Raw genomic sequence first — 25,656 nt, 5'->3', positions numbered from 1 at the left:
TTTTCCTAGAAGTATCCCTTTGGCTTTAGACCAGTCTGCTTTCCTGAAGAACTTTGTTTCTTCCAAAATTAGTTTTCTTAGTAAGACTGATATGCATATACATCTGAATCTGAAGTCCTGGGCAAGAGTGGAGAATTTGGCAGGAGAGTAAAGAAGGATTAGTCCTAAAATGATGGGAATGGAAGTCATTTTCTCTGAAGAGGAGCAGTCTCAAGATTTCTTTTCCATTTACTTCCAAGTGCAGGGTTTTGAAAAGAATGAAGTGATAGATCCAGTGACTATTTCCAGTATAGTCCCACAATAAAACTTGTCTTTGGTAGAGAAATGCTAGAGGTCAAAAATCCCAAACAAGTAACTAAAAGACTCCAGAAAATTGTGTGAATTACTCTTGGAAATTTAGAAATAAAATACACTATACTCAGTGACTTAGGATTTGCACCACCCTTGGCCCTCCATAAATATTTGTGAATTTAAAGCATGGATAGCTTTTATACAGGATGGAATCATTGTTTTCTTAATTAACATTCCTGTTTACCTATTGGAGAAGGAAATGGCAACCCACTCCAGTACTCTTGGCTGGAAAATCCCTTGGGCAGAGGAACCTGGTGGGCTACAGTCCATGGGGGTCGTGGTGAGTAGGACTCGACTTAGTGAGTAAACAGCAATTTACTGATATGCGATTCAAAAACAGAATTAAACAAGAGAGAGTGAGTAAAGGCTAGCTGGAGCTCTGCAACAGTGGAAGATTATTATTGTATTTGATAAAATTTTAAATTTAAAAGAAATGTTTCCTTTAGCACAACCAGATGACAACTTTCCTGAGGGAATCTGTAAGAATTGATAGCAAGTGGTGCCCCGGTTTTCCCAGTGTTTACTAAGGGGAAGAATCCATGTTCCGTACTAAATCCATGAATAGAATTATGAAATTTTATTAATTTTTAAAAATTTAACAAGATGTCTTCATCACAGACATGTAACATTCCACAAAGGGAGATCAACCAAGAGAACAAATATTGTGATATGAATTTTCAGTCATAGTTTCACATATCTTTTTTGGGTCCAAACTCCCAAGGGTATGCACTGCACAAGACTTATTGAAGTGAGTTCTCAGAATGCCATATAGTGTCTCTCAGTATTGAGTTAAGCAAAGTTATCTCCAAAATGAATCCAATAATTTCTGTGGTCTCATTTCTCCAGCACATCCTAACTATGTTGTACCCAGATATGAGTGATCATGTATCCCTTAAAGTATAACTATATTAAATGTCTGCTAATGTAATTGTACTTTATGTTCAGTGCATTATGGAGACACACCATGTGCAGGTAATTCATGGTCCATGCTCTTAAGGTAGAGCTTCCGAGGTGGCGCTAGTGGTTAAGAACCCCCTTGCCAATGCAAGAGATACAAGAGACGCGAGTTTCATCCCTGGGTCAGAAAGATCCTCTGAAGGAGGAAATGGCAACCCACTTTGTATTCTTGCCTGGAGAATCCCATGGACAGAAGAGTCTGGTAGGCTACAATCCATAGGGTCGCAAAGAATCAAATATGACTGAAGCAACTTAGCAATCACATGCATACTCTTAAGGAACTTAAAAGTTAGCTAGGAAAACAGCTTCAAAATAGATCTAGTAGTATGAGAGAGTAAGTAATAGATGTCAAATGAACATTGCTAGCAATAAACACAAAAGAAATTTGGAGGATCCCTTGGAGAACCTCAGAGAAAGGTAGGTTGGATCTGGTTTTTGAAAAATGGGAAAAAAAAATCTGGTTAGTCAGAGAAAGGAAGTAGGGGAATTTTTTTTTTTTTTTTTTTTTAAGGAAAGAAACACATATAAGGAGAGATTTAAAAGAAACAAAGCCAAGGAATGAATTTGGCAGAGTGAGTGGATCCATATATCACAAAGTAAGATGAGTGTGAATGGTGAGATTGGGGCCGTTATGTTGTGCAGCTGAAGTGCCACTTGTAGACCCAAGCACGCATTTTATGCACATGGCTGGAGGTGGCTAGAGGCTCTGATGGTACCCATTGTGGAAAACCAAGCCAGTAAAAGAGCTTCAGAATCAATACTGTCTTCATGAACAGAAAGGGTTTTCATCAGATTGATGATGTCAAGACCGTTACAATTGGCTTCAACCATAGAATGGTGTCACACCTCTTAAAGGATTCTACTTATGGAAGGAAAGATGAACGAGAGTGTCTAGAACCATCAGCAGGCTGGACTTTTTCTGGGAGGATATCCATTTGGGGTTTTGATTTGGATTAGCCAGACTTTCCTCTTTTTTAGCAACTAATAATCCTACTATTATTTTATTTTTTTATTATTTTTTTACTGCTACTATTATTTTAAAACAGTAGAGTCAGCCACATTTTGTTCTGTAAAGACCCTGACATGCAATGGAAAGGCTACAGTGTAGATGTGGGTCCCTAATATTCCAGTGTTCCCCTCTGGAGTCATTTGGAACAGCTTAAATCTCTCCAGAGGCAGCAGGGTGGGTGGACTTTGACTCCAAGAATCGGCAATAGTGATGGTGTTTATGGCTTGTGTGGCCTCTATTTCACTCGGGACTTGTTATTTCAGTAGAATTGATTTGTGATAGTTATTAGAAACAGCTTCTATAAATATTTCAGTGAAATTTTTGTGTAGTTCAACATTATACATGTTACATTCCAAGGACATCTCCTATGTGTGTGTATGGGAAGAAGGATTCATTGATATCCAATGCTTCTTATTCTTTGCCCTAGAAATCCCCATGGACTCCATCTAGATAGTATGGGATGATGATTTTATTTGTACTTTCAGTTCATGAAGCAAAAGAGGAGAAAATGAGGGAAGAGGACTGTAACAACATTTTTTTTTTTTTGCCAAGTCAAGAGGATGTGACAAAATGGTGCCTGAACCAGTGCACTTTGTCTTTTATCCACATGTCAGATCACTGGCTTATCCCATGTCTCAGCAGTAAACAATGCACCTGCCAATTCAGTAGACAAAAGAGAGGCGGGTTTGATCCCTGAGTCGGGAAGATCTCCTGGAGGAGGGCATGGCAACCCACTCCAGTATTCTTGCCTGGAGAATTCCATGGACTGAGGAGCCTGATAGGCTACAGTCCATAGGGTTGCACAAGACTGAAGCAACTGAGCATGCACACATGCATAGATCATTTATAGAGAACAGGACAAGTCACACGTGGGTTATATTTCTGTCTCTCTGCAAGGCTTAGGAGGCCCATCATGTACTCATTTACCATCCTTCCAGACTCAGCAAAAAACAACAAAGATTGTAGCTTTCATACAACTCAGCCTTTAAGTGAAAGCCAGTTACTTCTTGGGAGGCCCTTTTGGAGAAATGATCATTTATTTCAATTCTGGAAACATGAATCAGTATGTGCTTTCTTTGCTCTCATGCAGGTTTGAATATAAGAATTATTTATCTCTAGACCAGAAATTACCTTCAGATAGCAGTTAGAAAATCAAGCAGTAACACTGATTTAATTCCTTCAGATACAGACACCAGCCCTAGTACAACGCTTCAGCCTTCTGCAGACCCAAACACGAGTTCGGTGGGACACTTGGACAGGACAGGACCTCTCTCAGTGACAACTCGTAAGGATAAAGACACTCAGCCTCTTGACCTGTATTCTTGCTTCAGCTCTTGCTCTCCTTGGCCCTGATGCAGGGCTTGGTGGTGGTGTAGCTCATCCAGGGCTGTGTGGTTCAGCTCAACTCAGAATATCAAATCTGTCCTCCTTGACTTTATTTTCTGGGTGGTTCTTTAAATCTGATTATACCTTCATTTGTGGCGCTTTCCAAGGTCAATAACTTTGTGTTAAAAAGGAGAAGGATGTGGGACTCCATTCCACTTGATTTTCCTGCTCTGAGTAGTTATGTTAGTGAAATTGAAGATCACAGCTAGGGTAATGGTATCTCTCTGTTTTAACTGACCAGTTCCTTTTGAGTCCCATCTTTCAATCAAGGCAGAAGAGGGGTAGCATTTTTCAGTGGTTGTAAAAAGATGTTTGGGGGCTAGATAATCACAAAGAGTAGGGGAATCACATTAGCCCATAGAAGAGGATCAAGACAATTTTTTGACAATTGACATTGGTGGTAGGGCCTTGGGAACGAAAGAAGGACATTTGCTCATATCTCTTCCTATCACTAAACATCTGGCAGAAACAATGCTAAACTTCTAGTTGCCTTAACATCCACCATAGGTGCAGGGCTAGCCCAGAGATCAACATAAAGTCATTCATAATTTCTTGACAGAATAGTAAAGAAATCCAGAATTACGAGGGCCTCATTTCACTGCTTGCTAGACATACTGGGCAGAGTCTTTTCATGTGAGCCCTCTCGGGCAAAAGGAAAAATCAGCAAGCACGTGTTCATTGTCAAGAATGTAAATAACCCAGCAGCCAGGCATCAAAGGAGATGCAGATAAGCCTAAAAATGGTCCCTGCCAATGAAGGGTCTTATAGTCCTACTTTATGTCACTGTTGACTTTTGTTCTGTTGTTGGGTTTGGGATTTGTTGACTGTCTTTCTCCTGGTTATATTTACTGGACATGGTTTAGTGGTACGCTTTGTGGTGTGCTTGCTCCTGTAACTCAGAGGTCAGTCCCTTTCTTAGAAGAACACAAAATAAATTAACTCAAAACAATGAAAACCGTTTCAGACATGGGCAGTGGTTCAACCAGAAATTGATATGTATCAGTGAGGGCCCTGTATTTGCCCAGACAAGCGTTTCCTGACCTTCCAGTGCATTGATGAGAATCCTCATCCACAAATGAGATCAAAAAGCTAATCATGGAGTACAGTAGTGACTTAAGTGTTTCCTTGTGTAAATTTGATCTGAGTTACTTGAGCAGGTTATTCTAGATGAACTTCTTCATCTTTTGTGGTTACAGGTATAGTACCTGCTCTGCTTTTGTTTATTCTCCCTACAGTCACACTTCTTTGACACAAAGTAAAGTTGCTCTTGGTGGGTGATAGGAGCACGGGGACTCAAGCATTCCTTTCTCTTTGTCTCTGTTTTCTGGCTTTTCCTAAATGACAGGAAGCAATGCTATAATTGGGCCAGGATGATCCCGGGTGGACACAGTGTTGGCTTAGATTTCATCTTGGCACTTCACCTTGTTTATTATACAGAAAAACAAAGCCAGTTAAGGGGCAAAGCAGAATTCTGTTGTGCATTTCTTTCGATCAGAGGAGAATGGCATGCAAGCACCTTGGTATTCCTATGTACCTACCCACCTGACTGTATCAGATCCTCCCTGTCAGCAGATAACAGAGGATTTGTCTCATGGCCCCAAATTAATACTGGACTCATCCCTCATTGAAACAGAACAGAGTGATACTCACAGCCTCTCTCCATCACATGGCGGCTTAGAAGAAGACAAAGACCACTCAACGACTGCTACTCCAACATCTATCAGTAAGGACTGGAAAGCCCACGTGGCTTCAGCTATTGAAAAAAGATCAATAAGGCATGGGTGTTTTTGCAGTGTCTTTGGTGGAGGTGCATCAGTTGGCAGTTGTCATGCTGTTACTCCTGATCAGAAGGTGTGGCTGGTGACGGTTCTCTGTCTTTTCTGCTTTGTAGATCTCTTAGAAGCCATTGTATATTAAATGCAAGCTTTATTTTCTTAATCTTCAAGTTTGGGTTTCTTAAATCCTAGAGTTAGTGAGTTTGTTTAAGAGTAGCAAATTGCTGGTGTGTGATTGGGTGGAAAAATCTGAATTATAGCACTCTCTATTTTCCTTGCAATAATAATAATATTTTTCCATTTATCCTCTGGACCACAAATCCTTGGTGCAGGTGAGCAAGAAGCAGTGCAAGGAAAGGAAAGAATAAGCAAAGCCTCACATCTTTGAAACTTTGCATTTGCTATTCCAACTGCACAGCCTAATTTTACCTTTCAATTCAGTAACACGTTTTTTCCTCTTCATCAGTGGTGGGTTCAATTGACTAAGAACTCAAGATTATGTAGTACCCGAGTTTCAAGGTAACAATTCTAGAGGCATACACCGTATTTGAATAACCCAGGCAGATATTGCAATGAATGTCTCTTCTAGATATTAGGATCGCCACTCTCTTCACTGAATGATGTCCAGATGGTATTGACTGCAAAGTATTGATTCTGTTCAATAGGGTGACAGACTGCACCATCTTTTGCTCCATGCTCACAAATAACAAGTGGAAAGTTTTTGCGGCAATTACTCATGCTGAAGACAAGCGTGTTTTGGGTGGTGGTCTTACAAATGTGGGTTTACCGTTGATTCCACCTCCACACAGATAGGAACGATGGCAGAAGAGGTGGAAATCTTCCTGAAGATGCAACTACTTCAGTGGAAGGTTACACTCATTCTCCAGACACAAATGAATATACAACCCTCACCCCAGTGACCCCTACTAGGACTGGGTCCCCTGGAGTTACTGAAGTTACTATTGTTGGAGATTCCACCTCTAAGGCTGATCTTACTTTACCAGGTAATTTGGGCATTTGATATCTGGTTTGCTTTCTCTATAGGAAGAAACAACACATACTTTCATATAGTAAAGAACGTCTTCTCTGTGTAGACTGTAATTAGATTGATTTGTGTCATGGGAATGGCTTTCATCACAGGTCATCATTCTAATGCAGTAGATTTACTTTAGATGAATAATACTTTGATTTACCTGTGTAATTTCTATTTATGTTTTGTGACTTGGTTGTTATGGTAGAATTTCTTTCTTTGTCTTATTCCTGACCTTGTGATATATTTAGTTGAACCATATGAAATCGACATTTTTGTAAGTAAAAGTGGTCAAGTATCAGTTTCATTTGATTCAGCTAATATGTGCTGCTTATGTAAGGTTTTACCCAACTTGTGAATAATTTCTCTATACTAATGTCTTTGCTCTGAAATTATTCTTTTATTGGTGATAGATTGGTGAATTTTATTTTTGGTGAAGGGCTTATGGATACCTCTTCTAATTAGGGTGTGCACTTAAACCTTTATGATTTAATCTACATTATGACTAGCTACCCTTTCTCAGATAGGGAGGCCTGGCGTGCTGTGGATCATGGGGTCGCAAAGAGTCAGACATGACTGAGCGACTGAACTGAACTGAACTGACCCTTTCTCGTGTGAGAGAAAAGAGTTGATTGAACATGACTTATTCAATTAAGTTACACATGGACCTAGCCATCCTTCCCACTTCTACTTTTGTTTCTCAGTTTGCATTAAGAAACTAATATTGAAGAAAAGGGAACTGCAAAATACTTACCCTGGCTAAGAAACTAAAATTGAACTCTTTCTTCCTGGTACCAGATATTTAAGTGTTCTTACTATTCAACCATTAAGGAATATTAAAGATCCATTATTTTAAACATATATATATGTAGTAGCACATGTCTTTTCCTACCCCATGCCCCCTCAGATAAAGAGTAAGTCTCATGAGAACTCAGTATATAAAACAGATGACAGGTGTGATGCTGTGACTGTTGTGGGACAGAATGCCATGTGCTTGGCCTCTATCCTAGAGCCCACATGCTTGGGCTGCCCATCTCAGGGCTTCAAGGGAAACAGTTTTGAAAAATCTTGGCCTCAACAGTTTTGGCACAACAAGGCCCCTTTACACCTGGTGGTTCTTTATTCACCATAGCTCTGCCCTCAGTTATTAAAAATCCCAAGTAGCCGTGTTGGTATTCTTCTGGAGAAATGAATTTTAGAGCACTGCCTGGTTTCTTTTGGCAAAATAAGGCCTTTTATGCAACTGAGTGAATTTAAATGGCAGTTTTAATAGTCACAGTAGCCTCAAAGGATTACATAGCCTATTTGTTAGTAAATAAAATGCTTTCTACAAAATCGATAATGACATACCCTGATCCCTTCTGCATTCTGCAGTGATACAGACGGATTTTCCATAGTTCTCCATGGATTAAGTGATCTATCATCCTTGATTTTCTTCCAGAATACTCAGTTAAGGCTAATTTCTTCCCATATATTTTTTTCTCTGTCTTTCTGCTTCATGTTAAGAATGAAAACATCCTCAATTGTAGTGGTTGTGGTCTTGGGTGGTGATGGTGGTGGTGAGAAAGATGGTGATGGTGGTGGTCATGTTGAGTGCTTTGGTGTCAGCATTTCAGCAGATGCTGTTTTCAGCTTTTCTAACCATCAGCCAAGGAACAAAGCAATCTATCTCCTCCATACAATTGTGTAAGCGATTACAGGTCGCCTATCTCCATCTCTAAATAAGGACATTGTGAAGATCAGATTACTGTGTATTCTTTAGAGGAATCTTTCATAATGGGTGACCATAGCCATTTTATGAACCTGTTTTGTTTTGCTTCAAGATTCCATTATAATTTTAGGAAGTGTGTGGGGAGGAGGGGGAGGAACCCAGAGTTTCCATATGCTGAACCTGAGATTTGACCTGTGGATCCAAATTTTAGCAATTCATGAGCTTGTTTCAATGTAAAGCCTTCTGGTGATGGATGTTTGAAAAGATGGGGTTATATTAACTCTTGGTGTTGAAAATACAGATTTAAGTTTTTTTTGGAAAATATGATTTGAAATATATTTTAATAACCAGGTACACCTTAGCCACATATTAGTTAACTTCCCATTTCTTTTTCACTTATTTTCAGGCTTAATTTTCTCTAAATTGAATTGACTTTTCTCTTTGAATCCTTACTGATTCAACCCCAAGATACTTTACTGAACAAACAAAACATTTCTCAATTTCCTACCTCAGAGAAATCTTTTTTTTTCCATTTATTTTTATTAGTTGGAGGCTAATTACTTTACAATATTGTAGTGGTTTTTGCCATACATTGACCCAGAGGGATCGGGTGGAGAGAAATCTCTTTAAATGTCCCCTGCCCTAAGCCACAGAGTACATGCATTCCCAATGATCACATCTATCATAATTCAAAGCACATAATCGTTATGTCAAAGACACAGTATCAAATCCCAACTTCAGACTTGCCAAGACATCACAGTATTTTTGGTAGTTACAATTTTGGGGTTTCTCCTGAAGCCACACTTCTTATGGTCATCCTTACTCGTCTGTGCTGTCCCAGTTTTTAAGATTTTGCTTGAAGCTGTAACCCACTCATCAGTGGATGAAGCGGTGAACAATAATTCATATCATGGACCCATTCAGAACTCCTTTGCCATTATTTTTGGTTACCTTCAAAAGACTTTGCGAGGGGCTGTATGAAAATGCACAGGTGAGGAAGCCCAGACAGTAATGTAAGTGAACACATGGTTTTGAACCTCCCTCTGTTGCTCCTTACAGGAGACTACGGCTCATCCCGCGACCCCAGTGGGAGGTCCTATACAACTCATGTGTCTGAATCAGCTGGTGAGTTTGAGCTGCTTTTAGTCACTTACTGTTACCATCATGGAACCTGCTAATTATTAATGATGTATGAGTCCTGTATCCCTGAAAGTGGTTCTCACACATTGTTTGCATGCGTCACAATCGCGGGGAGAACTTATTAAACTACACTGCTGGGCCCCATCCTTAAACGTTTCTGCTTTAGTAGGAATGGAATGAAGCCTGAGCATTTGTATTTCTAGTAATTTCTCTGGTGATGCTGATCCTGCTCAGACACAGACTCCACTTTGAGGATGACTGCTTTTGAGAAAATTCTTCCACCTGAAAAAATCAGAAAGAATTCAAGCAGTCGCTCAGTTTAGCACTGCATTTTACCAGAGTGATTAAGAACATAGATTTTAAAGAAAGAATGGCCTGGGTTTGATTCCAGCTCCTTCGCATGCCAACAAGGGACCTTGTTTAAAGGATCTGATGTTTGATTTCCTAACCAAAAAAATTGGGATGATAATAAATTGTCACAGGGCATTGTTTTAAAGGGGCATTCCCAGTGGCTCAGTGGGTAAAAAAATCTGCCTGCAATGCAGGAGACACAGGATACTAAGGTTCAATCCGTGGGTCAGGAAGATCCCCTGGAGGAGAAAATGGCAATCCACTCCAGTATTTTTGCCAATAAAATCCCATGGATACAGTCAATGGGGTCACAAAGAGTCAGAAGTGACTGAGCACGCACACACATGCACACGTTGTTTTAAAGACTAAATGATGTATACTTGTAAAGTCTTAAGCATAATTCCCCTGCCCACCACACATGGCATAATAACTAGCCTTTACTGAGAATTTACTGTGTGCTGGTCGTGTCTTTCTGAATACTTTACACGTGTTAGGTTGGATTATCTGAAACTGCCATTTCTGTAGATCAACAGTCAGTTATCAGTGATTTCCTATATTTCATCTTTTATGTTCTCATTTAATTATGTTAGTAATTGTATTATCTCAGTATTACAAATGAGGAAACTAAGACTCAGAGAAGCTAATCAACATGGCTGAGTTGACTTGGTAGAGCTGAATGGTGGGGCCAGGTTTCAAGCCCAAGGATCTTGTGTTGCCTCTCAGAAGCATGATCTGGAGAGATTCCCTGTAATGACCGTCATTAGTGCCATAATTACTGTAATGATCATGCCTCTAGAAATATCACTCCAGCCAGCAAAAGTCTGCCATGAGGCAGGTTGACTTGTGATCACTGATGCTGGGGCTCCTGAAAGGTTCTGCCAGGGCTGTCTCACTGTGGTCTCCCTGATTATTGCCTGCCCAGGTGACCCCATGCCGGCCAAGTAGCCCCATATGAACTATTGTCCTTCCCTTCCTTCCCAGCTTGGGAGTTGGGTTGCCTCCAAGCTTGAAGGTTCACACACTTAAAGCAAATATGGAAATGGATATTTACATGGTGGCTTCAGAAATAACTTATCCTGTAAACAGCACAGGGATGTAGGGGCCCAGTAGAAATGCTTCTAAAATAAAGACAGAAGTCCCAGGCTCTCTGGCTTCCTTGGGTAGAACATTTAACCTTTTCCAGTTTCAATTTATTAGTGAAAGAGGAGATCAAGACATAGGCCTCTCTTACCTCCTAGAGCTCTTGTGATGAGCATGCTGCATTAAAAATATGCAAGTGTTTTGAAAATTATATGGAGCTGTTACTTTAAGGAGGTGCTCTTTAGTTTTTTATTTCATTTCGGGGGGGAGGTGCTCTTTAAAATCAAGTGATTTCAGCCACTCCAGGCATGGTCCCTGGACCAGTGGCAGGGATATCACCTAAGAGCTGGCTGGAAATGCAGACTCCCCAGACCACTGAATCAAGAACTGCATTTTATCCAGGCCTACCCTGCCCTGCCCCCACTATGCAGTTTGTATGTGCTTTAAAGTTTGAGAAGCACTGTTTAGACTTTTTCCTCACAGTGCGAGCCTCCTGTGCACGTGTCTCAGATTGGATCTCACCTCCCAACTGCACTGTCAAGCATCCCTCTTTGCAGAACTTACTTCCCCAACCAGCCCTACCCCGGCTGGATTCACAGAGCTCTAGGGTGCAAGACCAGGCCTGCTGGGTCTCATTCGTCTTCTCCAGCTCTTTCTTGAAGTGAGAATCAGGTGGGCGGGGGTTAGTCTCTTATGTTTGCTTCCTGAGCAGGTGTGTATTGTTCAAATGGAAGGTTTCATCTGGTTGTACACACACCTAGATCTTTCCTTGCTGGGAGCACTTTTTATGAAAATCAAAATAAAGAGATGATGACCCATTGATGGCCTCCCGTTCAAATATCAAAGGCTTCTGTGAGTCAGAGACAGACCAATGTGAGTGGCTGTACCTCTTAGGTGGTTTTCCAGGCAAAGATCTCTAGTTTAGACAGCTAGTATCCCTTGACCTGTTCAGGCTAACACCTGCCAATGATGACCAAGGCCTCTGGGAGGCAGCTAGAGCAAGCCCCTTGGATTCCTTCTGATTGATAGAAGACACTGTCAAAACGGCCTGCTGAAACAGCCAGATGTCCAGTAGAATTTGTTTTGCTCCGTTTTGAGTTTAACTAGTACATTGAATTGCATAAATAGGAGCCATTCTACTCAAAATAACCACAGTCATCAAAATTTCAGAGTTCACCATGCACAGTCAGAAATTTGACTCTGAGAAAAGGCTATTTAAGTTCTGCCCATCTTCATGGGGTCACAAAGAGTCGGACACCATCGAGCAACTGATGGACAACGACATCTTCATTCACTGATTAGCCAAACAGACTTGCTGGGTTTTTTTCTTCCCTGGGAACCCTGCAGGATTCTGCAGTGGGTTCCCATTGGGTAGGGGAAAAGAGTTCATTTTAGGGGGAATTTTTCACATTTTGTTTTGAAACAGTGCAGGAAGCACAACACACACACACACACCCCACAGCGCGCACGCGCGCACACACACACACCCACCCAAAGCTTTCATTTGGGTGAGTCTCTTCACAAAATGCCTTTGAAGTTTCATTTAAAACATGATTCCTCCCTCATTGTGATGAACCTCCCGTTCTGACTTCTGAATTCTTTCTCTTGTGATTCTTCCTGCTTCTTTCCAGTTTTGATTCTTTGTCTCCTTATTTGGTTTTGTAGCAGCAGAGAATGTTGTCTTCTCAGAAGTGCGTGTTTTGGGAATATAGACATATTAGCAGGCGCTCTCCTTAGGGTGATTTTTCACAAAGAGAAAGGGACATTGCCCATCCCACCCTACCTTGAATCCTTTTTTTTTTTCTTAATGTTTATGACTTGAAGATGTTGGACATAAGTTTTAGATTGCTTTGAACTACCCAAAGCATTTGAATCCCCTGAGGATCTTGTTAAAATGAATATTCTGAGGTTTGGGATGAAACCTGAGGCTGTGTATTACCAGCTAGCTCCCACAGTGATGTTGCTGGTCTAGGGTAGCAAGGTCTTAAATTAAAAATAGAGAATTGTAATGTTACCGACTGCAAGATTGTACTGCTTGCTGTACAACAGGCCAGTAAATAAAGAGATGAGTAGTTGGAGCAAAGATTAGTGACTTTATTCCAAAATCCAGCAGAAAAGATGGTGGACTGGTGTCCCAAAGAACCATCTTGCTTGAGTTAGAATTCAGGCTTCTTTTATACTAACAGGGACAGAAGTGAAATTAAACTTTTCCTGGTTTCCATCAGGCTTGTTAGTCTTCCTTCCTACAGTCATTCACAGGTGGGGCTTGTCAGGATGCTTCCTATGAACTAGACCAAGATATTTTAACTTAATGCTCATTCCCTGGAAGGCAGGGTTCCCAGAGATGGGCCACTATGCATAATTTAAGCTTATAGATAGGATTTCTTTAATGATTAGCTGGTAATAGAAACAAAGGTTCTTCACTATTACAGTTAACTGCACACAATTACCATTCTTATTCATGTCTTTAAACCTCTGTAAAATGATGATGAAGCAGATTCTATTATTACCCCCATCTTATGAGTGAGAAAACAGACCTGGCAAGGGATGACTTGTCCCAGCAGATATTACTGGTGAGAGACAGAGGTAGGACTTGAATCCAGGGCTATCCTGAACACTGCATAGTACTACTGCTGAGAATTCTCATACTCTTGATGAAAAATGACATTTCTAAACCTTACCCTTCATCAAACTTGAGCTTTTCTGGAGAGATGTGTCTTTCACACAACACATAATGGATGTCTGTGGCTTGGATCTATAGCTTTGCAGTGATGTAGCATGTAGAGTTTGGCCTTCTGTGTTTCTCTATGAGAAACTCCTGGTTACATGTTCTAGACTTTGTTGAGAGATGTTGTTTTTTCTCCTTAGGACACTCAAGTGGGAGTGAAGACCATGGGGCAAACACAACCTCAGGTCCTGTGCGGAAACCTCAAATTCCAGGTGAGTTTTGAGCTGTGAAGGAAAAAAAGGCTGAAAGCAGGTCTCTCCGAATGTCACAGAGGGAAGAAAGACCAGTTGGAAAGCACATTCTCCTACACGTCTACCCTTGAACTTGATGGCTCCTCTTGGTGAGCTAAAGGGTGAATGGCAGTACCACAGCCTCTTGAGGAAGAATGAAACGTTTCCTTCTTCTTTGGTCCCATAGATTGGCTGAGGTCATGTTTGGACCTGTCCCTGGTCTGTCCCAAAGAAGTGCCTTGTTAGTTACTAAAGCTCCCTCCCCAAGTGAGTGATCTTCCTATCCCAGGGGATAGGAACTTCAGGCCAGTTCCCTCTATATTTCCGGGTTTGAGGGTGGATGTGTAACTTTCTCCTCACGTTGCAGACGATGGGGAAATACAAGAGTCATGTGTGTTGGGTGGAGTGAAAATTTTCTTCTGGTCTCCAGACTTCTTTTTCTCTAGGGACAATCTTTACTGATGGAGAGAGAAGAAAGTTTCAGAATATGGTGAGAGGGCTGGACCACCTGGCTCCCTTGAGCATCAAGATTTAAGGCATTTGAGGCAAATTCTTTCTTTGACTTAGGCTCCAAACTGGACATTTGTAAAGTGGGATTATAGTGAAGGAAGGTTTCCCTGGGGAAGAGTGTGGTGTGGCCCGTGGCCCCTTGCCTCGGCTTACCTGAGCAGAGCATGTGGAGGCGGGGGTGTGGACTAAGGGGGTGGGTGGGATGCGGTTGCTATAATCAGGCAGCAGAATTTTTCCCAGCTCTAGTGAGAGTGAGTGTGGAGCATCTTAGGGCTAGACCCATGGGGAAAGAACAGAAATGACACCTTCCTGTCAGCCTCCACATCTCCTGACTCAACCTCCCTCCCAAACTCATCTAGCCAGGGAAGGGTCAGGCTGAGGCAGTACCGAGCAGGATATCAGAGGAAAATGAAGATTCTCAAAGAAGAATAGCCAGTGAATGACTTCCCATCTTTCTTGTTCCTTCAGCTTCAGTTCATTGCATTGATATACAATCTACTTTGCTATTGAATTTATTCAGATTGTCAAGTTATATTTTAATCCTACTACAGCTTGGTTTTAAAAACATGTGTGTAACATTTTATTGGTTTACAAGTGATACACTAATTATTGGAGGCATTTTAAAAAATACTGCTGAACAAAAGGATAAAAATATATTTCCTTTGTTATCTACCTCACCATCCAGAGTACCATGGTAACCATTTTCATGTGTATCCTTTCTGTTATTTTTCTGTCTGATTTCTATACAAACATGTAATTTGACACATTGTTTAGTAAACTCATTCCCGACTGGGTGGTCACAGCTTTCCAATGTCATTACGTACTCTTCCCCTGTATCTTAGTACACAATACAATGATGGACCCTAATTCATTTAACCAGTCCCTTATTGTTGGATAGTAGATGGTTTCCAACTTTTGCTATTATAAATAGCACAGTAAGAAACATCTTTATAGCCAAGTCTGAGGCCCTGTATTCCTAGAAGTATAACAAATGGATCAAAGGCTGCACAGTTTGAAGGATTTTGACAAATTTTGCCAAATGACCCCCCTGACCTCTCTACAGGGATGTCATTTCTGCCACCCACTAGTATATGATCTCCATTTTTGTTCCTTAATAAAATTTAATGCAAATGCTCTCATATAGAAAAGGAATGATACTTGTAAGGAACATTCTTTTAATTTATTTAATGATAGCACACCAAAGGCATCTACAGGTTTTACAGTTCATTCTATGCTTTTTGGAAATGTGTTTCTCCTGGGAGAACTTGGAAATCTTGACTGGTCATAGGGTATGATAAACAGTCCTGTTAGACAAAGACCTATAGCAAAATGGTTCTTCCACTATTAGCTGGCTATTGGCTAGACCTTTGGTTGGCTCCATGTGTAGAGCTGACTGTAGCTCTTGTTTGGACCAGGTTAATTTATAAAGTGCATTCCCCAAGCTCATGCGTGTCTTTGGCTTCCCACCAGAATGGCTGATCATCTTGGCATCTCTCCTGGCCTTGGCTTTGATTCTCGCGGTTTGCATCGCTGTCAACAGTAGGAGAAGGTAAGGCGATGCTCCTCAGGGCCTTAACTTTGAAAGGGCATCATTTAAACTTAGGCTGTAAAACTACTAAGTATAAAATACAAGCTACAAGGGTATGTTGCACAACACAGGGAATATAGCCAATATTTTGTATTAACTTTATATGGAGTATAATCTGTAGAAATGTTGAATTACTATGTTGTATATGTGAGACTAATAGAATATTGTGAGTCAATTATACTTCAATTAAAAAAAACAAAGCCATAGGCAATATGTCCTTGCTACTCAGAGTGTAGCCCCTGCAACCAGCAGCCTCTGCACCCTGAAAGCTTGTCAGAAATGCTACATCTCAAGCCCTACCCCACCCCCTGTATCAGAGTCTGTGTTTTGATAAAGACCCCAGGGACTCACGTGTACAGTACAGTTTAAGAAGCTCTGCCCTGGTATATTCTTTAGAGAAGGGAGACTGTGATTCTTTGGACATCTGCTTTTAAATGGGTCTTTTGTGGGTCTTAATTTTGGGGTATGTGATGAAAGTTGTGCAATATCTCACCAGGAAGACATGAAATAGTATACTCATTCATTGATTCATTGGGCTTCCCTGGTGGCTGAGATGGTAAAGAAGTCTGCCTGTAATGCTGGAGACCCGGGTTCAGTCCCTGGGTCAGGAAGATCCCCTGGAGAAGGGCATGGCAACTCACTCCAATATTTTGGCTGGGAAAATCCCATGGATAGAGGAGTCTGGTGGGTTACAATCCATCTGGTCACAAAGAGTCAGACAGGACTCAGCGGCTAACACGTTCACTTTGATTCACTGAACAAATATTTATCAAGTGTCTTCACAGTGAACAATAATACTGTATAGAGATTCAGGGATTGGCCCTTTAGCCTGTCTGAGGTCCTTAGAAACCTAGAACCCTTACCTAAAGCAGGCATTGGGTTTGTGATTTTATTTTATTTTTTTGTAATGACACTGTTTTCTGCTTTCTGAAAGCTGTCATCAAAAGGATTCAGGTTATGGCCTAGGAAGAGTTCCCTAAGACCGAGGTATAGGAGACAATGAAGAATTTTCCATGGAAAGTCTGAAACAAGACAGTCACCTCTCTAGAACTGGCACGTGGGTTGTTTTCATATCGTCAGACATCTTCTCTCCCTCCCTCAACCAAGGCCTATTGTTTTGTAGTGATATATCTGCATATACCTGATTCAGCTGTGACCAGCCTCTAGAAATAATGCTACCTTTAATACGAAGCAAAGGAAAACAGTAATTCTAGCATCAGAGGAAATGAGCTTTCACAGGAGTACTCCAGAAATATAGCTCTAAATGTCAAGATCCTCTAAAGATGCACAATTTTTTTCCAAGAAAATGCAGAGGAACATCAAACTTTTTGTAAATGTCCCTTGAGGTTTCTTCTTATAAATCAAAAATAATCTTATTTCCAAGTAGGGCCACATTTATTGTATCATTAGATCATCAAACAGGTCAGAAAATGCCCCTACATTTGGGAAAAGACCTGGGAAAAATTCTAGAATCTTTCTTGTTGTCTTTTGGAAAGCCAAGGAACAGCTAAATTCCATTGCCATGTATGGCTCATGTAGTATCTTTCCTTTTTGGAGGAAATCAAATAATGTCATTTTACATTCATACAAGTTAATGAAAGTGCTTTTAAAGTCAAGTAGATGTGCTGCTATCTGTAAAACAAACAAAAAAATTTAGCCAATTTCATAAGGAACAAAAACCAGGAAAAGAAATCTGAAAGACCTCCTAAAAATCTCCCATGACTAAATGGAAAGACATTTTTTTTTAGTTGAATTTAAATAATATGTCTTAGGGAGCCCTTACAAAGAGCCTTTATACTTTCCTTCGGCCTCTGTGTTTTTTTCATAGATGACTTTTGCTCAATTAAATATGAATTTCCTATTGTTGGAAATCAGTCCTTTTATTCCAGGCCATAAAATGTACCACTTCTGCTCACATATACAGTAGCCCACAAGTAGAAACATTGGCCTCAGATGCTCTCAACGTGGGGGAGAACTCGGAGAAGCATCTCAGCTGTCCCCCGAGTAGTTTCACTTCCCATCATGTCAGCAGCATAAGCAGGCCCCCTTGTTTCCCCACCCCTTCCTCCCAATACCACTGGTCATCCTGGCAACTGGCAAACAGGGACACACAGGATCCCGTAGAGTGAGCGTCTCACTGGGAAAGTAGCTGCTCGGATGCTCTGAATAACCATGTCCTGATTTGATAATTGAAAACAGATTTGCACAGAGCTAAAGACTGATTAACGGCTACAGAGGCCCTGGGATGTACACTATGATTCTAAAGCCACCAGCCCATTTCTCATCCTCTCAAAAGGCAGAGGCCTTTCTGCTTGGAGCGTGACATTCTAGAGGGATACAGAATCCTATTTTCATCAAAGAAAGTTTGTTTGAAGATAAGAGGCCTATACCAGGTATTCACTTATTCAGCAAATGTCTTTTGAGGGGCAGCTGTGACTGTCAGCACTACAGAGGAGGAAGAGATGAAAACAAAAAGGGTACCATGCCTTCTCTGCAAGAATCTTGAAGTTTTGTGGCAGTATTGGCCTGTTCACTTTGAGTCAGCTATTGTTTATTGCCAACATACTCTGGGCCAGGCCTTGTTATGTGAATTACGATTAAAAGATAGAAGTGGAAAATCATTAACTACTGAAGTTGAGGTTGGAGAATTAAACATGGGCTTCCATGAAGTGATCTATGAGTTCATCGTCTTAAAGATGCCGATTTAGGGGTCCTGTAATTTCTCTCGCCTTCCCCATCCCTGTCATAGCCCACATTATTACCTTTCCTGCTGTTCTGTTTATAACCAGAGTCCTTGAATTGCACCTTTTCAGTGGAAATCAGAACTTTATTCACTCTCTGTTAGAGCCAACAGCTCTTTTAGGAGTCAGTTGGATTGGTAGATATTGGATGAGACTGAAGAGAAGTTAGACGCCTTTCTCCTTAAAGAATTTATCGGGTTTGTGTGAAGAGGAGAGAGAAAGCTGCACAGAAGAGCAATGATTAAGGAATGTTTCTGCATCGACTGTGGAGAAGAGGCCTTTGCCCGCTTGCACTGTCATGGGAATAATCATCCTGCCTCTCCATCCCAGAGGGCAGTCATGTACCCTCTGCCTGGGGTGTCCCCTCCGTTAATCTCCATGACTTAGAAATGACTTCCTTCTTTTAAGCTCCAGCCTAGTTCACTCTAATCTCAGCTCACCCAAACTCCTTCTGCCCTCTACAACAGAGCTGTCCGGGAGAGCTTTCTGTGCTGACAGAAGTGTTCCGCGCTTGTGGTCATATGCAACCATTAACCACTTGTGGCTGCTGAGCACTCATAATGTGGCTAGTTCAACTTAAGAAGTCTATTTTTGATTTTATTTCATTTGAATTAGTTTATATCCTATGGCTGGTGTCTACTGGATGGAATGGCAAAGCTCCAACACACTGCAAAATAGATCTCTTAAATGTCTTTCAGGACTCTCAGATAGATGAGACATAATCAGTCTTGTTTTCTGGTTTTTTTTTTTTTCTTTTTTTGCTATTGATATTGTTTTTAAGGAAGGGGAGGAGGCCAGAATGATCCCTGTGGTAATGGATTAGAACTGACGACATCAGTATGAACTTAATATCAATACACATGTTTACATATAGAATTACTTATTTATTTTTATTTTTTGGCCACGGCATGTGGGATCTTGCTTCCCAGTTGGCTTGGTGGTAAAGAATCTGCCTGCCAAGCTGAAAACACAGGTTCGATTCCTGGGTTGGGAAGATCCCCTGGAGTTGGAAATGGCAACTGACTCCAGTATTATTGCTTGGGAAAGCCCATGAACAGAGGAGCCTGGGGGGCTACAGTCCACAGGGTCGCAAAGAGTTGGACACGGCTGAATGACTAAACAACAACATGTAGGATCTTAGCTCCCCAACCAAGGATTGAACCTGAAACCCCTGCTTTGGAAGCTCAGAGTCCCAACCACTGGACTACCAGGGAAGTCCCAAGGCCAGTTGTTAAGTTACCTTACCACTTAACTTTTGAGATAAACTCCTCCATGCCCTAAAGAATATGTTTCCTGGCTTCTAAACCCCACACAGCCTGCCCACCCACTCCTGGCCAGGCTTCAGCCTGGCAGCTTCCTCATCGTGAGGTCACTTGCATCCTCAGCTGATGCCTGAGGTTGAAGGGGAAAGGAGATACAGGCAAGATGTGGTTCAGTAAAGATCTCTGACCTTTAGAGTCAGAAAGTCTAAGTTGTAAATACTATGTAGTTCCTGTTACAACTAGCGGGGTGGCTTTGGGTGATATGCTTGACTTCTTGGACTCAGAAAAGAGATAGGCTGGATCACCTCTGAAGTCCCTTCAGCTCTAATGTTTCTTTTTAAATTCCTGTAACTAATAAGAAATAAAAAAAATTAGAGCTTGGTTTTTAAAAGTACTTATGAATTGCCCGGAGCACCAAATATTGGGCTGAGTTATTTATGAGCATCACCCTGCCCTCCTGAAAAAACTCAGACAGAAAACAGAGACACATAAATCCAGAGGGAAATGGGGGCAGGACCAAACCCAAGCACAACATTCCTCCGCCCTGCAGGTCTAATGTTACCCACTTTCAAAATCAGCTTCATTTAGGGTAATAATGTTAATCCCCACCTCGCCCCCTTGCACAAACATTTATTTTATGATTATAAATCACTTTCCTCCACTGTTTCATCCAACTTCTCAACTACCCATTTGGTGGATGAATGGAAATTACTTTAATAAGATACCTTTTCTCCAAAGACCATCTGATGCAAACTATTGGGTTGACCAAAAAGGTCATTCAGGTTTTTCTGTAAGATGTTATGGGAAAAAAACGAACTTTTTTGCCAACCCCGTATTATATATAAAATGGATAAACAACAAGATCCTACTCTATAGCATAGGCAACTATATTTAATATCCTGTGATAAACCGTAATGGAAAAGAACATGAAAAAGAATATATGTATGTGTGTATATCTGTTCAGTTCAGTTCATTCGCTCAGTCATGTCCGACTCTGCAACGCCATGGACTGTAGCACCCCAGGCCTCCCTGTCCATCACCAACTCCCAGGGTTTACTCAAACTCATGTCCACTGAGTTGGTGATGCCATCCAACCATCTCGTCCCCTTCTCTCCCACCTTCAATCTTTCCCAGCATCAGGGTCTTTTCAAATGAGTCAGTTCTTTGCATCAAGTGGCCAAAGTATTGGAGTTTCAGTTTCAGCATCAGTCCTTCCAATGAATATTCAGGGCTGATTTCCTTTAGGATGGACTGGTTGGATCTCCTTGCAGTCCAAGGGACTCTCAAGAGTCTTCTCCAACACCACAGTTCAAAAGCATCAATTCTTTGGCCCTCAGCTTTGATTACAGTCCAACTCTCACATCCATACATGACTACTGAAAAAACCATGGCCTTAACTAGATGGACCTTTGTTGGCAAAGTAATGTCTCTGCTTTTTAATGTGCTGTCTAGGTTGGTCATCTTCCCTGGGTTGGGAAGATCCTCTGGAGAAGGAAATGGCAACCCACTCCAGTACTCTTGCCTGGAAAATCCCATGGACGGAGGAGCATGATCGCCTACAGTCCTTGGGGTCACAAAAAGTCGGACACGACTGACTGAGCAACTTCACAAGGTTGGTCATAACTTTTCTACCAAGGAGTAAGCATCTTTTAATTTCATGGCTGCAGTCACCATCTGCAGTAATTTTGGAGCCCCAAAAAATAAAGTCTGCCACTGTTCTGCATCTATTTGCCATGAAGCGATAGATCAGATGCCATGATCTTTGTTTTCTGAATGTTAAGCTTTAAGCCAACTTTTTCACTCTCCTTTTTCACTTTCATCAAGAGGCTCTTTAGTTCTTCACTTTCTGCTGTAACGGTGGTGTATGAGTATAACCGAGGGTTTTCCAGGTGGGGCTAGTGGTAAAGAATCCACCTGCCAATGCAGGTAGACGTAAGAGATGCAGGTTCAGTCTCTGGGTCGGGAAGATTTCCTGGAGGAGGGCGTGGCAACCCACTCCAGTATTCTTGCCTGGAAAATTCCATAGACCGAGGAGTCCATGGGGTCGAAGAGTCAGACAGGACTGAAGTGACTTAGTACTTATGAACATGTATAACTGAATCACTTTGCTATACAGCAGAAATTAACACAATGTTGTAAATCAACTGTACTACAGCAAAATTACATTTAAACAAAAAACTGTAAAAGCAAAAACAAGTGAGATAACCTTTGGTAATTTGAAAAAAACACAAGCAGCACCCACCTTTAGCCTTTTACAACATCTTCATCGTAAATGTAACAAGGGGAGTGGAGGTAGCCAGAAGAAACAAACCAAACATTGTTCATGGCTCTGGTTATGCTAACAAGTACGGCAAGTGTTGCTTGAACATTCACTGTGTTTCGGATACAGTTCTAAGTGCTTATCCCAGGCCTCAATTTCCTTACTCTACGTTGTTCAGAAGAGCAACAGATGAAATGAAGGTAAACTCATGTATCCAGTGCCAGCCTCTGTTTCAAGGGATTTCCACAGTCCTGTGACACTGGTACTCTTAACAGCCTGGTGTTACAGGTAAGAAAGCTGAGGCTCAGAGAAGTTAAGTGAGTTGCCCGAGGTCACACAGTGGTAAGGCCCTCAAACCAGGCCTTCCAAGCACCAGCTCTTTTCTCTGGATTGCATCCATATGCCCAGCCCTACGGACCAGCGGAGGTCAAGTGTCCTTCCTCCTACCCTCATCAAGAGTCATGCCAGAGGATACAGGATCAACCTCCTATTCAGGAGGTATAATTTCCACTTCCCCAAACAACTGATTAAACTTTATGGCCTTGGCAGTTCAGAGGGAATGGCCCATGATCATGAATAATAGAAGCTTTGTCTCTACAACTGCAGATATCCAGCGGCAAAGGGAACAATTCCAACTTCATACTTGTTCCAGATCTCCAGATGGTTAGCAGCATGAATAAAGCAAGGGCGGCAGACCCTGGACTTTGGTCATAAAAGCCTACATTTGAATATTGACTCTGTCCCTCTTACTGGCTGTGTGACCTCAAGCTAGTTACTAAACCTCCCTGAGCCTCAGTTTCCATTGCTGTATAATGGGGATAACAACTGCTTTGTGAGATTATTGTAAAGATTACATGAAATTACATGTAAAGTGCCTGACATTCACGAAGTGTCCAATAAATGCACATTTCCCCTCACTCCCACTCCACTTGTAGTTGTGAGGATTTGCACCTTTGCTTTTGTTTAAGCAACATCTGACTTCTTGGTTTGCACTTTTGCTTTTGTTTAAGCAGCATCTGACTTCTTGATGTGTGGCAGTGATCATGTTACAGGAAAGAGGAAGCATTGCTTCAGGCTGGGGTGGGGGTAAGGCAATGTCCTGACCCAGCAACAGGATCAAGGTCATGTTCTGCTATAGAGGACCTGCATTTGAGTAATGTTATTGAGAAATCTTAAATAGTGAACAACTTGCCTTATGGAGTTTAACTTCCCATATCTAAGGTTACATGGCAATTAACCAAGGATAAGGGAAAAATCAGTGTGGCCTTATATATTCCCTGGTGGCTCAGATAGTAAAGAATCTGACTGCAATGCTGAGTTCGATCCCTGGGTTGGGAAGATCCCCTGGAGAAGGGAATGGCAACCCACTCCAGCATTCTTGCCTGGAGAATCCCAGGGACAGAGGAGCCTGTTGGGTTAGAGTTCATGGAGTCGTACAGAGTCGGACATGACTGAGTAACTAACCCTAACACTATACTTCTAGAAAAGTGTTGCCTCATTCTTCTTGGTATTTGCAATAATAACCCTGACAACACCAACATAGTGTTGACTGGGAGAGGAAGTAATGGGACTTTCTTGAATACACAAATCAGAATGATTTACAGTCATCCCGTTGATGGTTTATCTAAGCCTGCAGAAACAGCCAGAATTTAACAGAGGCAAACATTTCCCTTACATGATATGCTGGAAGGAGAGTTAGAACTTGGGAGTGAGACACACCAGGGTTTGAATCCCAATTCTCTTAGTACTCGTTGAATAACCTGGGACAAGTGATGGAATTTTCCAAGCCCAAGATTTCTTTAGCTGTGATAGGGGATACAATGAGCCCTGACTTCCATAGCTGTGACCACTGTGACCACAGGTAGCCTGTGAGGGTTTGCTAAATCCCAGACCTTGGTCTCCGCCCCTCGAGTTTTCTAATTCAGGATGTCTGAGGTGGGCCTGAGAATTTGCATTTCTAACAAGTTTACAAGTGATGCTTTGGCTACTGGTTCAAGGACTTTGCTTTGAAAAGTGCCAATTGTTAAAAGTCAGTAGGATGAAATATACTCAGATTATCATAAACCATAGTGATGGTGGCATTAACTGTGACAGTGATGACAGAATCATTGTACCCATTTCTCTTACAATTTTTTTTCAATTCTTAGATGTGGGCAGAAGAAAAAGCTGGTGATCAACAATGGGAATGGAACCATGGAGGAAAGAAAGCCTAGCGGACTCAATGGAGAAGCTAGCAAGTCTCAGGAGATGGTGCATTTGGTGAACAAGGGGTCGTCAGAGACTCCAGACCAGTTCATGACGGCAGACGAGACACGGAACCTGCAGAATGTGGATATGAAGATTGGGGTGTAACGCCTACTTTATGACCTTGGAAATAAACCACCATTGGAGACACAACCATTACAGGGAGCTGGGACACCACAGATGCAATGTGCTACTGATTGTTTCATTGGGGATCTTTTTTTTAGCATAAAATTTTCTATTCCTTTTTTGGGAGTTTTTTGTGTTTTATTTTTTAAAGTCAGATCCAGTTGATAAAAACAGCATTGCTTTCTGAAATAAGGGCCCAGTTAGTAAATGGCAAGAATTGGACTGTTCTAGTCCCCACCGAGAAGCATCTCACCTCCCTGAGGTGTGTGATGGGCAGCTTCTAACAAAAGCCACACGTCCATCTTCCTGATCCTCAACCTTCCCCTTCACCCCACCTGCCAGGGAACAGCCACCTGCTAAGGACATCCTACAGGGCTAAGAGGGATTGGCCCCTGGGAGGAAATTTGAATGGGTCCATACTGCCCTTCCAGCAGCCCAATCCCTGGGCATTTCTTTCTAGTGGGGTTGGGGATGGGGGTGTACTGGTTACACATCCCCTTCTACAGACTCCCTGGAAAATTTTCAGATGCTTCTGGGAAATACCCAAATGGTGAAGCTATTTATCTATAGTAAGCTATTTATCTGTGTTTTTGAAATATGAAAAAACCCGGGAGGTCCTTTGATCAATGATTTCTTTTTTTTTTTTTTTTTTTTGTTACCTACCTGGTCAGAGGCATAAAAGGGTTTATACTGGTTCATAATAAACACCTGTACTTCTTCCACCTTAACCCTTTGTGCTGTGATCTTTCAGTTTCCTAACCAGCAAAGTCTGGGTCCAACAGCTCATGAGGAAGAGGCGAGGAGGTCTTCCTTGCAAGTCTTCATCTCAGAGCCACAAAGCCCCCACTCAGGCTCACTCACCCAAATCTCATAGAGGACCAGGGGAGACAGTATTGTTTTATTTCTGAGGTTCCAAAGGCATTCTAGCCTGTCCTACAACCAAAATTGTGAGAGGAGGAGCTTCAGCTGCTTTTATCTGTTGATGGCTGCCTATTCTTTCCCCTGAAAGATGGTGAAAAGTCATGTTACATGTGCATGACCGACCCTTTGTGATGTTCCATGTCCTAGACCCTGATGGTGTTGTCCAAAAACAATACGGAAGTGCCTTCCGACCTTCTGTCACAAAAGGAGAAGCCAACAGACATGAAGGAGCACAGACAGGCATAAGTAGGAAAGG

At 41.6% G+C, this 25,656-nt stretch overlaps 1 protein-coding gene across 11 annotated transcripts in view; it reads left to right on the top strand.

The window, feature by feature from the left end:
* Positions 1–25,207, top strand: part of CD44 (CD44 molecule (IN blood group)) — an 88,993-nt gene extending 63,786 nt beyond the window's left edge. For 5 of the 11 annotated variants that reach the window (XM_070473189.1, XM_020912263.2, XM_020912262.2 and 2 more), the window contains 7 exons: positions 3,501–3,602; positions 5,337–5,426; positions 6,288–6,482; positions 9,279–9,344; positions 13,659–13,730; positions 15,729–15,807; positions 24,257–25,207. In XM_070473189.1, coding sequence (XP_070329290.1) covers positions 3,501–3,602; positions 5,337–5,426; positions 6,288–6,482; positions 9,279–9,344; positions 13,659–13,730; positions 15,729–15,807; positions 24,257–24,461 — 809 coding nt within the window. In that variant the 3' untranslated portion in view covers positions 24,462–25,207. The remainder of the gene's footprint in view (positions 1–3,500; positions 3,603–5,336; positions 5,427–6,287; positions 6,483–9,278; positions 9,345–13,658; positions 13,731–15,728; positions 15,808–24,256) is intronic. The other 6 variants (XM_070473191.1, XM_020912265.2, XM_020912261.2 and 3 more) reach the window with 5 other exon arrangements.
* The last annotated feature ends 449 nt before the right edge of the window (positions 25,208–25,656 follow it).

Source organism: Odocoileus virginianus, chromosome 10 (genome assembly GCF_023699985.2).
Source record: "Odocoileus virginianus isolate 20LAN1187 ecotype Illinois chromosome 10, Ovbor_1.2, whole genome shotgun sequence".
Lineage (NCBI taxonomy): Eukaryota > Metazoa > Chordata > Mammalia > Artiodactyla > Cervidae > Odocoileus > Odocoileus virginianus.
This window is presented reverse-complemented; position numbering and strand designations above follow the sequence as displayed.